The 14,604-nt window shown below is 43.0% G+C and overlaps 1 protein-coding gene across 2 annotated transcripts in view; it reads right to left on the bottom strand.

The window, feature by feature from the left end:
* Nucleotides 1–14,604, bottom strand: part of CCDC25 (coiled-coil domain containing 25) — a 42,962-nt gene that overhangs the window by 8,163 nt on the left and 20,195 nt on the right. For both annotated transcript variants that reach the window (XM_040626475.1, XM_040626476.1), the window contains 3 exons: nt 10,747–10,850; nt 10,341–10,543; nt 427–472 (listed from right to left, as the gene is read on the bottom strand). In XM_040626475.1, coding sequence (XP_040482409.1) covers nt 427–472; nt 10,341–10,543; nt 10,747–10,850 — 353 coding nt within the window. The remainder of the gene's footprint in view (nt 1–426; nt 473–10,340; nt 10,544–10,746; nt 10,851–14,604) is intronic.

The raw sequence follows: 14,604 nt of genomic DNA, 5'->3' as shown, positions 1-14,604 counted from the left end.
TTGTCACTTAGACTGCAGGTAGGATCTTGGGGTTAATACTTCCATTTAGTTTTTTAACTGAAGGTGAGAATTTTGTTTTCAGTTGTAATACAGAATCTACAGTCACAGTAATGTACAGTATTAATAAGGGCCCTTCTGCATGCTGCCATGAGGAAAGAGGGAAATAACAGGAAAGTTCCATAACAGACCTGCACTTCACGATAGAGTCCAACGATCTCTTTCCGTGAGGTGACCTACTTAAAAACACACGAGAGAGTCCCCAAGGAAAGACGGGCAATGCCTAACAGAATGCGCTTGAGTATACAACGGTTGTCAAGTCAGGTCAGGTCATCAGCAACATGTGAATCAGTATTGGCTAGTCACTTGATTATTAAAAACCCTTAATTATTTTAAGGCATGACATTAAAGCAAATAACTTGAACATACCTGATTTGAAGACATATTCTCAACTTTCATTAGTGATGAATAGCTCCTAGAAGAAAAAACACATTTAAAATAAGGTATCCATTTTATCCCTTTTTGTTGTCTGATTGTGGTTGCAAGGATCGGCAAAGAAGAAGTCAAAATGTCTCTCTTCGCAGATGACATGATACTCTATACGGAAAACCCAAAGAAGCCACTCCCGAACTATTAGAAGTTATAGAGCAATTCAGTAACGTGGCGGGATACAAAATCAATGCTCAGAAATCAGTTGCATTTCTATACACGAATAACGAGACCGAAGAAAGAGAAATTAGGGAATCCATCCCATTTACAGTAGCACCAAAAACTATACGTTACCTTGGAATTAACTTAACCAGAGACGTAAAGGACCTATATTCTAGAAACTATAAATCACTCTTGAAAGATATTGAGGAAGACATAAAAAGATGGAAAGATATTCCATGCTCATGGATCGGAAGAATTAACATAGTTAAAATGTTCATGCCACCCAGAGCTATCTACACTCTTCAATGTATCCCGATCAAAATACAGGACATTTTCAAGAACTGGAACAAATAGTCCTTAAATTTGTATGGAAACAGAAAAGGCCCCGAATCGCCAAGGAACTGTTGAAAAGGAAAAACAAAGCTGGGGGCATCACAATGCCAGATTTCGAGCTGTACTACAAAGCTGGGATCACAAAGACAGCATGGTACTGGCACAAAAACAGACACATAGACCAATGGAACAGAATAGAGAACCCAGAAATGGACCCTCAGCTCTTTGGGCAACTAATATTTGATAAAGCAGGAAACATCCGATGGAAAAAGACAGTCCTTCAATAAATGGTGCTGGGAAAATTGGACAGCTACATGCAAAAGAATGAAACTTGACCACTATCTCACACCATACACAAAAATAAACTCCAAATGGATGAAAGACCTCGATGTGAGACAGGAATCCATCAAAATTCTAGAGGAGAACATAGGCAGCAACCTCTACAACATCGGCCAAAGCAAACTTTTTCATGACACATCTCCAAAGGCAAGAGAAACAAAAGATAAAATGAACTTATGGGACTTCATCAAGATAAAAAGCTTCTGCACAGCCAAGGAAACAGTCAAAAAAACCAAGAGGCAGCCCACGGAATGGGAGAATATATTTGCAAATGACGCTACAGATAAAAGACTGGTATCCAAAATCTACAAAGAACTTCTCAAACTCAATATACGAGAAACAAATAAACATATCAAAAAATGGGCAGAAGATATGAACAGACACTTTTCCAGTGAAGACATACAAATGGCTAACAGACACATGAAAAAATGTTCAAAATCATTAGCCATCAGGGAAATTCAAATCAAAACCACACTGAGATACCACCTTACGCCAGTTAGAATGGCAAAAATAGACAAGGCAAGAAACAACTATTGTTGGAGAGGATGTGGAGAAAGGGGATCCCTCCTACACTGTTGGTGGGAATGCAAGTTGGTACAGCCACTCTGGAAAACAGTGTGGAGGTCCCTTAAAAAGTTAAAAATTGAACTACCCTATGACACAGCCATTGCACTACTGGGTGTTTACCCCAAAGATACAGACGTAGTGAAGAGAAGGGCCATATGCACCCCAATGTTCATAGCAGCAATGTCCACAATAACTAAATTGTGGAAGGAGCCGAGATGCCCTTCAACAGATGACTGGATTAAGAAGTTGTGGTCCATATATACAATGGAATATTACTCAGCTATCAGAAAGAACGAATTCTCAACATTTGCTGCAACATGGACGGCACTGGAGGAGATAATGCTAAGTGAAATAAGTCAAGCAGAGAAAGACAATTATCATATGATTTCTCTCATCTATGGAACATAAGAACTAGGATGATCAGTAGGGGAAGAAAGGGATAAAGAAAGGGGGGGTAATCAGAAGAGGGAATGAAACATGAGAGACTATGGACTCTGAGAAACAAACTGAGGGCCTCAGAGGGGAGGGGAGTGGGGGAATGGGATAGACTGGTGATGGGTAGTAAGGAGGGCACGTATTGCATGGTGCACTGGGTGTTATATGTAACTAATGAATCATCGAACTTTACATCGGAAACCGGGGATGTACTGTATGGTGACTAACATAATATAATAAAAAATCATTAAAAAAAAACACAAGAAAAAAAATAAAATAAAATAGAATAAAATAAAATAAAATAAGGTTATCCAGGGGTGCCTGGGTGGCTCAGTCAGTTAAATGTCTGACTCTTGATTTCGGCTCAGGTCATGATCTCAGGGTGCTGAGATTGAGCCCTGTGCTGAGTGTGGAGCCTACTTAAGATTCTCTCTCTTCCCCACCCTTCTCCGATATGATATGATATGATATATGATATAAAACAAAACAAAACAAAACAAGGCTATCCAGCCAGCGAGTATTTCATGAACATTTACAATGTAGCCAGCACTGCTGGTCTTTCAGAGGAAAATATGACCCCTGCCCTCAAGGAGATTGTAACAAAAAAAGGGTAGGTATCTATAAACGGTAAATAAGATGTACACAGCACTTTACAGTTTACAAAATGCTTGCTCATACCCATTTCATGTCACTTCCACACTTAACTGTGAGGTAGGTGGCGTTACTGAGGTGAGTACGGCCAACAGCAGATAGGACTCCTCCCTGGGGCGGACTGCCCGGACTGCAGAGGCCACAGGAACTCACGGGGAGACGCGTCAGTAGCGGGCAGCGTTGCCGTGAGGCACTCTTCTCATAGGAGATGGAACCTAAAGTTAGCCCAACTGGTGTGTAGGATGAGAGGTAGAGGGAGATCCAGGGAATGGCAGCAGCAAAGGCGAAGAGAGATGGTACTTAATTTATAATGACATCTCAAGTCAATTCAAGTGGAGCCTGAAGGCAAAGTAGTGGGAAATGAGGCTGGATGTGTGGGGCCCAATGATGTCGTCCTAACCGTGTGAGCTAACACAATGTGCTTGGCAAAAAGCCACAACATAAGACGGGAGCAGACGAGAGACACAGGAGATTCAACAAGTATTTACTAAATATCCATGATATGTGAAGCCCTGTGCTAAACCTGGGCGGACGATGGGATGGGAAGAAAACAGAACATGATTAGTAAGACAAAGCCTAGCCCCAAAGCTGTCCTGGTAAGAAGGGATAAATCTGAGAGGAATCAGCGATGACATCAAGGTTTCTAGCTCAGGTGATTTGAAGAAAATAATGCTACAGTTGAGCGAAATGGGCAAATGGTGCAAAGAAGGTATGCTTGGTATGGGGCATGTTGCATGCGAAGGAATGCCGAGACATCCAAGTAGAGACTACGAACTGCAGAAATGGAAAACTGAAAACGAGAGGGAAGGAGAACGGTCCTGGTTAGAGACAACCATCTGCGAGACAGCGGGAGAGAGAGATTCGGTGAAGCTTGTCGGAGGAAGTGGTATCTCTAAGAAATACACAGGTAAGATCGAGAAGCTGCATGACCAGAACGAGAGAGGCATGCTGAGCACAAAGTGGGCAGAGCGGGGAACCTCAATCCTGGCTGCATTTTAAAATCGCCTAATGAAGACAGGCATCCACGGGCTGCATTCAAGAACCACTGGGTCTGAGAGCCCACTTCTACGAAAGCAACACACAGAGTTTTACCCTCCTTTAGGCCATGCCTTTTCTCTGAGCTCCGTTCCATTCATCTATCTGCCTATATGACTTTTTTTGGATACCTCAAGGTATCTTCAGATTCGTATGTCTGTTCACAACTCATGGTCCAAAACCAGTCTGGTTCTTTCCCAGGATCCCCTGGGCCAGAGAACAGCACCGCCATCCATTGCATCTCACACACCAGAAACCCATGAGTCATTCTTCCCCTGCCCATCCCCTCCATCCCATCTAGCTTCAAATCTTGTAATTTTATCTATGAAAGTACTTCTCCCTGGTCTGCTTATCTCTACACCTCCATGACACCCCCGTATTCCAAGCTACCATCATCTGTCACGTGGACAAGGGCCATAGTTCCTAACTGGCCTAGCCACCTCCACTTGGTTCCCTTTCCATTCAGGTCAGCAAAGGGAGCTTTCTGAAACACAAACCTTATCATGCGACCCCCTGCTTAAAAGTCTTTAATGACCTCACAAAGTCTGATGAAGGATAAAGACAAACATGGCCAACAGGCCATGTGTCCTCGGGCACCCTGATGCACGCGCTCCCTCACTCCTGTGCTCCACACATTCGGGCCCGTCTTTCATCCCGTGCTTTGCCGTGCTCCCTCCTATACAGGGTCTTCGCACACCCAGTTCCCTCTGCGTAGAGCCCGCTTGCCACCCCTCCCCCTTTCAACGAGCAAACATCGTTCTGATCTTAGCTTGAGTGTCACTGTATCAGAGAAGCCACTCCCAGCTACGTAAACATCCCCAATATATTAACCTGCCACTCACTGCAGGCGCAAGGCACCGGGCACACACAAAGGGATACAAAGACGCATGGCAGTGCCCCTCTGAAGGTGCCTATCATTAAGGCGAAGAGCTGTGGCACACAGAGCATTACCTACAGAAGGCAGCAGTGCTCGTGAGGGAGGAAAAGAGATGGTACAATTAAAGCGGTCATTTCTACATCAGGCTGTATCATCTTTTTAATCAATGGTCTTGCTGTTACCTTTTCTACATGTTGCCACTAAACTCATCCTACAGGTCTAGTTCTTCCTAATAGCCTAGGAAACCAATAACGGCTCCTTATCACTTACAACCTGAAAGTCTGCACGACGCAAAACCTTTTAAAATCACTCTCTGATGTGCCTAATTTCTCATTTTTTTATTTGCCTATACATGACCTTGACTCTGGCCTTGCCAACCTGTTCCTTTCTTGCCTTACAGGCAGCACAGTGCGGACTTCAGGACTCCAGACTTGAGACAGAATTCCTGCTTTGCCACTTATCAGCTATAACTTTTCACATATTAACCATCATGTTAAAGTGATCTTCGTTCCCAAATCCAACTCAGGTTACTGTTCAAACTGATGATCCATTCACCTGTGACTTGCCATTTTACCTGGGTCTTGTACCTGTCTGACTTCAATTACCTGGGCCTTGGGTTCAAATTTCGACCTCCCAGACTCCCAATTTTTAAATATCTCTATCTCAGGTAGCCACAGTCCCTACCTTTTTCTTTTCTGATCTGTTACTCACTTATCCTCCATTAACTACCTTTCTCTATTATTTCTTCTGGTTTCAATATCCACATGGTGGAGCTTGACTCTGATAGTGATGTTTCAATACCACAGAGCCCAAATAAGTGAATACAAGACTGAAACAGAGCAGGTGAACTTTCATCTGGATGCAACCCTGCATTCCACTACAGAGATGAAATGACACTACTAGGACTCACTGAAGGGAGCCAGGATGCTCTTCCCTCGCACCTGCCAATAAATGATGGTGTCTACTGGGACGCTCACGGGTAACCTGCCTAAAGGATTTCTCCAAATGCCTGCTCTCTTAAACCCCATGTAGACCGAGTAGAAGCTGTTCTGCTTCTGTCACTCTCAAGGTCACGTCTAAGACACCGACTACTCTGAAAACCTGTGTTGAGTCTCTGCTGTTATCTCATCTTACTCAATGTATGGCTTACAGTGTAGCAGTCACGGAAAAGAAGGAACGTGTGAAGAGGCTTCTTCCCTACACCNNCTATACAAAGGTTCTCTAACCCAAACCCCATGAGCTTCTAGGCTCACAGGGCATGTGTCTAAGGAGCTAATGAGTAAGATGGGTAAGTGAGAATATGCGAAGTCTAAGGAAGGGGAAATTTTCACAATGGTTTAGGTGAAGAAAATAAACAATGAACAGAGGGTGTTAATATACTCCCCTGCCAACAACCCAAATCTTTCAAAACCTGCCTAAGAGGATGATCTTATGTAGATCTATTTATATTATCAGATCATTACAGTTTCTGCACGCTGCGGGCAAGGAGTAAAAGGTTCATCGGCAAGAACAAGATGGAGTTCTGTCTCCAGCGGCTACCGTTCTTCACCTCAGAGCAGGAAGTCGTGCCTTCCACGGGGCGGGCTTGGCTTTGTTCACTGCTGAGCTGAGGGCTGACAGATAGGATCCTGACTAGAGCTCGGAGAATTTGCAACTGTATAATGGTAATTCTATCCATTTCTTCTCCCAGTAGACATTAGGTATGAGAAGCCTATTGCCATTCTTGTTCAACAAGTTGAGAAGAGAAATGGGACAAGAATCTAAATAATGGTTTTAGAATCAGAGGGAAGTTGGATATCTCCGGATATGAGGCTGTTGAGTATTTCCTTGCTGAAATCACCTGGAAGCATTGGGGATAACTTCCGGGAGAAAAATATCTCTTGTTTCTCTGCAGAATTCCCTGCAGATTCAAAAGTCACTTTCTTAAGCAATCGCAGCAACGAAAGTGGACATTCCCTACCAAATTGTCCAAATAAAAGCACCGACTGCTGGTGAAAGCTAATGAAATTCTCACTGTCAGAAAGCCAAGTGAAGACCTGAGAATGAGATGCTTCTGAAGCCCAGCATTTGATCTCTTGGGTGGAAGAGTCAAAGATAGAAACTAAGGTGATGTATAAAGCACTACAAATGTACAAAAACAGATTCTAAAACAGGTCAGCAGCTTAGAGCTTGTGGCTGGAACGTCACATAAGCTGCAGGACACGGCACACCAACAGGCAGGTCCTCGGTCTGTCGCTGCGTGGGTTCCCTGAGCTGCAGCCCTGCCTCACGTCCTCCTCACTTCGCCAGTTTGGGAAAGCAAGTCATTGTTGTGGCACAGGTTGCACAGAAATGAATACATCAAATGTTTTTGGTTTTCTGAGAGCCACGATCATTTATTAAAAAGAGAGCATCAGGGGCAAAACTGTGTAGAAAAACATGGACTAGAAAAGCGATTTTCCCATTTCTTCCACTTACGTTTTCTTTTTGACATATATGGGCCAGAGTGCTATATGATAAAAATCTGGGTCTGAGAAAACAAATGGAAAAATTACAGGTGACTAGGGACAGCTTAGAAAATGAGACTGATTTAGATAAATTTGCTTTTGAGGCAAAAATTTCATTCAATGAGAATTTTTTCCCCTCAACTTATTTAAATATTTTATGTGTTGTTCATACTATAAAAGAAAATCTGGGCGATATGAACATTGTGTTTTAGTTTCAACTAATAAAATCGAACATACAAAATCCCCTAAATTTTACTAGTACACAGCTTGATTTGAAATAAAAATGAAATGCGTTTTAAGATAAATTACCATATCTATAAACTACTTGGTTCATATGGAATAAATTTTACTTTAATGCTAAATAGACTGAACAGAGGCAGAAAAGAGTGGTAATAGTGTGTTGTGAGCCTGAGAATCAAACAGACTAACAATGTGACTTTGGGCAAGTGACTTAACTGCTTGTAAGGCTCAGTTTCCTCTTCTAGAAAATGTAAGTAAGAACAGTGTTTGCCTCATATTGGCTACTGTTAGGATTAAATGAGATAATGGGACTAAACACAGTACAGTGTTTGGCAGATGACAAATGTCCAAAAACGTTAGCTATTCTTTCTTGTTACGTTTTTAAGTAAATTAAGTAATATTATATTCCTAACATATTATGTTACTAAACACAACTGTTAGATTTGTAAAGGGCAGAAGAAGGTATGTTTTCAATCTTTTCCTCACTCCACATGAAAAACGAAAATGAATAAACTCCTCTCAATCCCCCATTGGCTCAAAATTCCGCACATTTTACTGCGCTGATCGAGCTGATAATTTTTCTTTCACTCACAACACAAAGCAGACTCACAGTCTAGGTCAAACCAAATCTCTGCATTTGTCTGTCTTGTGTCAGCAGATTATAACTCAGGATAACACTTCTGGAGTTCTCCATTTGAATAATATATTTTAAATGAAGCCACTTATCCCATTTTAGCAGGAGCCCCAAAAGGAGCACATGCATGTGGATAACTAAGAAATTCCAGTACTTATCATTAAAGCTATGATCTGACCCAATAATCTTTCTAATAATCTAGTGTATTCCAAAGAAACCGAGTCAAGGACACGGCAAGACAGCTCATTTTAATCCTATGCCATTTCCACAAGGCACAGCAATACCTTTTCTTCCCCCCTTTCTTTTTGGTATACTTAACACAAATGATATCTATGGAGAACTGTAGGAAACTCTAGAAATTCTGTGAGTAAAAGTTGTAGGATTAAATTCCCTCTTTGACAAAGAAAACCTAGGAGTGTCTTTAGGTCTAAACGATTCATCTACTACAGATTCAGTGTGGTGGGCAGAGTTAATGATCCTACCCATAGACGTCCACGTCCCAACCCCCAGAACCTGCAAATACGTCACCTCATCTGGAAAAAGGGCTTTGCAGATGTGGTTAAGGATCTTACATGGAGAGGTTATGGATTGTCTGGGTGGGCCCAATGTCATCACACTGGTCCTCAAGAGTATAGAAGGCTGTGGTCAGAGATGGGGCCATGACTATGCAGGGAGGGGCTCAGAGACGCCATGTGGCCTGCTCTGAAGATGGAGGAAGGGGTCACAAGCCAAGGAAGGTGGGTGGCCTCTAGGAGCTGGAAAAGGAGACAGATTCTCTCCTAGAGCTCTAGAAAGGAACACAGCCTGGCTGACACCTTGATATTAGCCCACCGAGAACCATGCTGAACTTCTAAAATATGAATGGATGGAACTGTAAAATACGAAATCCATGTTGTTTGAAGCCACTGAATTTGTGATAACTTGTTACAGTAGCCACAGAAAACTAATACAGTCAGTATTCTCACACACTAGAATTTCAGGACCCAAGCTGTATATTTAACTACTCTTTCTCATTTTACTTATTTTTATTTGTTTACTTTTCAAAGATTTTATATCCTATTTTATTAAGTAGGCTTCACACCCAACATGGGGATTGAACTAACAACCCTGAGATCAAGAGTCACATGCTCTGGGGCGCCTGGGTGGCACAGCGGTTAAGCGTCTGCCTTCGGCTCAGGGCGTGATCCCGGCATTCTGGGATCGAGCCCCACATCAGGCTCCTCCGCTATGAGCCTGCTTCTTCCTCTCCCACTCCCCCTGCTTGTTTCCCTCTCTCGCTGGCTGTCTCTATCTCTGTCGAATAAATAAAATCAAATCTTTAAAAAAAAAAAAAAAAAGAGTCACATGCTCTAAGGAGCCAGCCAGGCACCTTCTACTATTTATCATTTTAAAATGTAGCGCTTTGGGGTAGGCCTCATTACATTAATCACTTCCAACTTTCAAAATATTATTTTTTTTCTTAAAAAAAAAAAGGGTTTTTAAAATAGATTTTAAGTATTATTAGCATTGGGGCACCTGGGTGGCTCAGTTGGTTAAGTGTTTGCCTTTGGCTCAGGTCATGATCCCAGGGTCCAGTGATGGAGCCCCACATCAGGTTCCCTGTTCGGCTGGGGGGTCTGCTTCTTCCTCTGCCCTCCGGCTCTCAACTCCCCCCACCCCTCCACGGCCCCTGCTCGTGCTCTCTCTCTCAAATAAACAAATAAAATCTTAGAAAAAAAAAAAAAAGAATTACTAGCATTGGCCTTCAGAGCTAAGACTACCTAATTCAAATACCACAATGAGTCAATGTTAACCCCTAATATAGCGTCTTTTCTTTTCCTGAAGATGTTTACAAACTGAACTCTAAAGATAACCTATGACGGTTTATCTTAGAATAAAATTAGCTCTTTTATTTCACACACGCTCATATCCTGCCCCTATTGAAGGGCGTCATTTGACCAACGCAACAGCATAACTGCCTTTTCCTAGGCTGTCTCAGGCCCTGAGTCTGTCCTCTGTCCCGCCCTCCACCATATCCTTCTACAGGCTGGTCCCTGATGAAAATCCGCGCCGAGGAATCTCCAAGGTCAACACCAACACCGCCGCTCCGACATACCTAAGTTCGTCCATTTCCCGCTTCTTCTTCATCTCTTCCTTCTCTCTCCTTTTCATTTCCTGAATTTGGGCTTTTTTCTCATTCCTCTCTTCCCGGTCTCTGCATTCCTTCTCTGCCGCGAGGTCTGGGAACCGCTCCATTTTGGTCTTTTCTAATCGGTTCAGGATCTCATTCACTTTCTTCTCCACGGTCACAATTTTCACCTTTGAGGGAGATGGGGGGAACAATATTGAATCTTTATTGTCGGTTTTCCCCCCAGAACAGAGGCGACGCTTTCTAGGTGCCAAACAACCCAGCTGGAAGGGATCTGGAAGGCGTACATCACGCCGAGCCTTCAACAATGCAGGCAGGGGACGGAAAGGCCCGGGACTCTGCTCCGCCTCCTCTGGCAGTGCCCACCACTTACATCCTTCTGCCTGTGAAAGCCTATCTGTCCCACATCCATGTCGGCCGTTTTCTTCAGGTTAGACCACGGCGTATATACCACATTCACGTTGTTCATCTTGCAGCCTGCCAAGAGAGACTGTCTTCAACATGCAGGCAGGAGGGTACTGAGCAATGTGCCCTCACCCGCTGGCCAATTACCAAAATCCAATGAAGGGAAAAAAGCTGAGCGCAAACAGCCATTGAGTGATTCAAACAACAAAACACTTTTTTTTTAAACCCACCCATGAAAGGCAAATGGTAAAGGTAACCAACACAATCCAAGCAAAAGTATTATCGAGGAGAGCAGGGGCTGTGGATTAGCTTCAGGGACTTCCGAGACTCCCAAATGTTGAATGCAAAACTTCTGATCCACGCTGTTTTAAAAGAGAAATGGACCAAATAGGTTTCCTCAGATTCCCAAAGGAGTCCTTGATCCAGTAAAGGCTAAACACTGAGATAAAGCAAAAAGCCATGGTCTGGGATTCGAGAGACTAGCACGCGACCCTGGCACCAACCCAAACCAGCTGTGTCACCCAGGGAACGTGCCCAGGCCTCCTGGAATCTCATCTGAAACAGGAGGAGATTAGACTCGTAGAGTTTTTTGTTTGTTTCTTTTCACAGCGGCACCTCTTTTACCAAAGCAAACATCAAAGTAATAAAAGCAGAGATGCTCTGGATGAAAGGGCTGCCAAGTACCCCACTCATTCCTCCTCCTACCCCCCAACCAGAATCTCCATCTCACATTTCCCCTCTGCCCCAGACTGCTTCTCAGGCAGCTCGAAGAATCCCAGTTTGATCACTGGTCCAACACTCTTTAAGGCCCTTTTCAGCATGTTTCAGTTTATGAAATCACCACATACACTGGAGAAAACTGGTGAACACAACGCTTACTTAAGTGATCAAAATTAACACCATCAATAACGCAGCAAAATGGCACCATGTGCCTCCCAACTGTAACGCACAAGATTTCACTGATATGGTATTCCTGACTCAGTGGAAGCATCAGACCAACCCAAATCACAGGATATCCTACAACTGGTCTCCATTCAAAGTGTCAGTGTCTTGAAAGACAAAGAAGTGTCTTTCGACTAAAAGAGATTTAGAGACATGCTGAGTAACTATAACATATGGTCTTGGATCAGAAAAAGAAATGCTATAAAGGAACAGTAAGTAGTGGGACAATGGGGAAAACATACATATGGACTGTATATCAAATGACAGTATTCTATCCATGTTAAATTTCCTGAATCTAGTCACAGTACTGCAGTTACTTAAGACAACGTCCCTGGTCTTAGGACATGATAAAGAGTTATGAGGTCTATAATTTTCCTTAGAATGGTTCAGCTAAAAAATGAATAATTAGAACATTATATAGAGAAAGCAAATACATACAGAAAAATCGTTGAATCTAAGTGAAGGGCATAGAGGAATTGTATTTTTCTTGCAATGTTTCTGTAGCTTTGAAATTTTTTTTTTAAATTAAGATTTAAAAAAATCTCCATGTGCATGGTGCTATGGGAGATCCAAACATGGATCAGACAATGGGTCCTGCCTTCCAAGACTAAAGGCGGGCAGATAAGTATGTAAATAATGACAATGAAAAGCAGAACTCATAGGGTTACCTGGGTGGCTCAGTCGGTTTAAGTGTCTGCCTTTGGCTCAGGTCATGACCCCGGGGTCCTGGGATCGAGCCCCGCGTCAGACTTCCTGCTCAGTGGGAAGTCTGCTTCTCCCTCTGCCCTTCCCCCCCCAACACCCCTCCCCCCCCCGCTCTCTCTCTCTCTCAAATGAATAAATATAATCTTTAAAAAAAAAGAAAAAGCAAAGAAAAAGAAAAGCAGAACTCGTCAAATGCTATTGGAAAGGTACAGGTAAAGTGCTAGCATAGCTCCGAGAGGGCAGCGGTCACCCACGCTGGAAGAAGGTCAAAGGCTCCATCAGAGAGCTTAATACAGTTCAGTGGTTAAGACAGAAGACTTTCACATCAGACTGACTTCAGATGCACCCACTGCCACACTTCAGAGCTCTGAGACCTTGGGCAGGTTCCTTAACTCCCTTAAGCTCGGCTCCCTCATCTCTAGAATGAAAATAATAATGCGTATCGCAATAGGGTTGATAAGTGAAATAATCTCTGAAGTTTTTAGCACAGTGCCAGGCATGTAATTAACATTCAAGGTTAGCTATTACCACCATTACCGCAACTATTGGGTGGACCTTGAACCTCAGCTTGCATCTAGACATGGGACGACTGACAAGGCAGACAAAACTGAGGACACAGCAGACAACATAAGCAGAGGTATATGGTAGGAAAACAGCCAATACGTGCTTTGGCTGGAGTGGGAAATACATGAAGGGAAAAGCAGCCTGTAGTCAGAGCACAGATGCTTAACCTCTAGCTTAAGAAGTCTGGACTGCACTGTATAATTAAGGTGAGGAACGTCATAGAAAGTATCTAAGCTCTTAGAAAGTTTAATCCGGCAAAAGTTTCTATGAATAAACTGAATGACCAGATTCTACGATGACAAACAAGTTTAACCCAATTTCCTTGGTTCTGAGAGCCAAAGGTGGTCAAGCAGGGGGGGGAATATTTTCACTACCCAGCAAACACAAACGGGGCATCCTCAGCATTCTCTGCCTTCAGCTCATGAGTGAGGCTCCTGGGCTGAGCTCCTTACTCTGCTACGTGAGCTCTCACTGCAGGAGGCTGAGGTGAGAGCAGAGGAGGGCAGTGTCATGACTCAGAATCTGTCTTTTCTGTTTTCTCTAGAACTAGCGAACTATGAAGAGATTAAGAAGAAAGAGGCCAGGCCTAGGATAAAGAGTCCAGAGATCCTTTAATAAAGTCACATCTGCTAGCCAGGGGCATGGAAAGGGGACAAGATCACAGGAAAGAGGTTGCAACACACAAAAGAATAATGATTGTTTTAATTTTATTATTTTTACTTTAATAACTGAAGCTCGTGACCGGAAATCTTAGAAACTCTGTTCTGCTCATAAAAATGGAATGTCCTAAGACTAACTGCAATGTAATGATTTATGGAGTTGAAAACCAGTGGCTCTACAAGACCAGACTTCCACTTTCTTTGGCTAGGTATCTGACTCAGTAAAGCTGCCCAACTTAGATTTAGGAAACCCAGTCTAAGTGATGAGGAAGGGGTACACTGGCCAGCTCTTATCCTGTAATCTGCAACCCTGGTACCTGCTATCAGCTATGTGCCTGCCCTCTATCCAAACCATATTTCTTTCCAACCCTCTGGATCATCTCTCAACCTCACAACAAACCAAATTTACCTCCACTTTATCTAGCTCTGTGTCCTACACCCCAAAATCCAACCTACTACCAATGCATTCTTAGCAGAACATCATCTCCTGGCTCCCAACTCCCACTTCCTTTTCCAAAATTGTCCTTCTTGACCTGCACCAACTACTGACTGATTAAATCTGCTACTGACAGTAGAACTAAACGAGCACCAAGCCCAGAATTACAGGCCTCCCCTAAAACAGGCCAAATGTTCTCAACCCTCTGTGTACATTACAATCTCCTGGAGAACACTGGAAAAATACGGATACTCATGGACCACCCCAGACCAATTAAATGAGATTCTCTGGGAGATACAAAGATCAACAGACTTGATACCTTCACAATATACAGGGAGAAGAAAGTATGAAAGAGGAGGAGAGAAAGAGAAAGCAGGAAACAGGGATACGGAGACGAGTTCTAGAATTTAAGGACAAATGATGGAAAGACATCACACAGCATTAAAAATAAAGCCATGAGACATATCTCTTACTTAGCTATTAACCTAACCTCATTTCCAAAAGCCTATTTTTTTTTAAG

The sequence above is a fragment of the Ursus maritimus genome, unplaced genomic scaffold, assembly GCF_017311325.1.
Source record: "Ursus maritimus isolate PB19 unplaced genomic scaffold, ASM1731132v1 scaffold_11, whole genome shotgun sequence".
Taxonomy (NCBI): domain Eukaryota; kingdom Metazoa; phylum Chordata; class Mammalia; order Carnivora; family Ursidae; genus Ursus; species Ursus maritimus.
The sequence above is the reverse complement of the archived record's forward strand: the minus strand, read 5'-3'. Positions and strand labels throughout refer to the sequence as shown.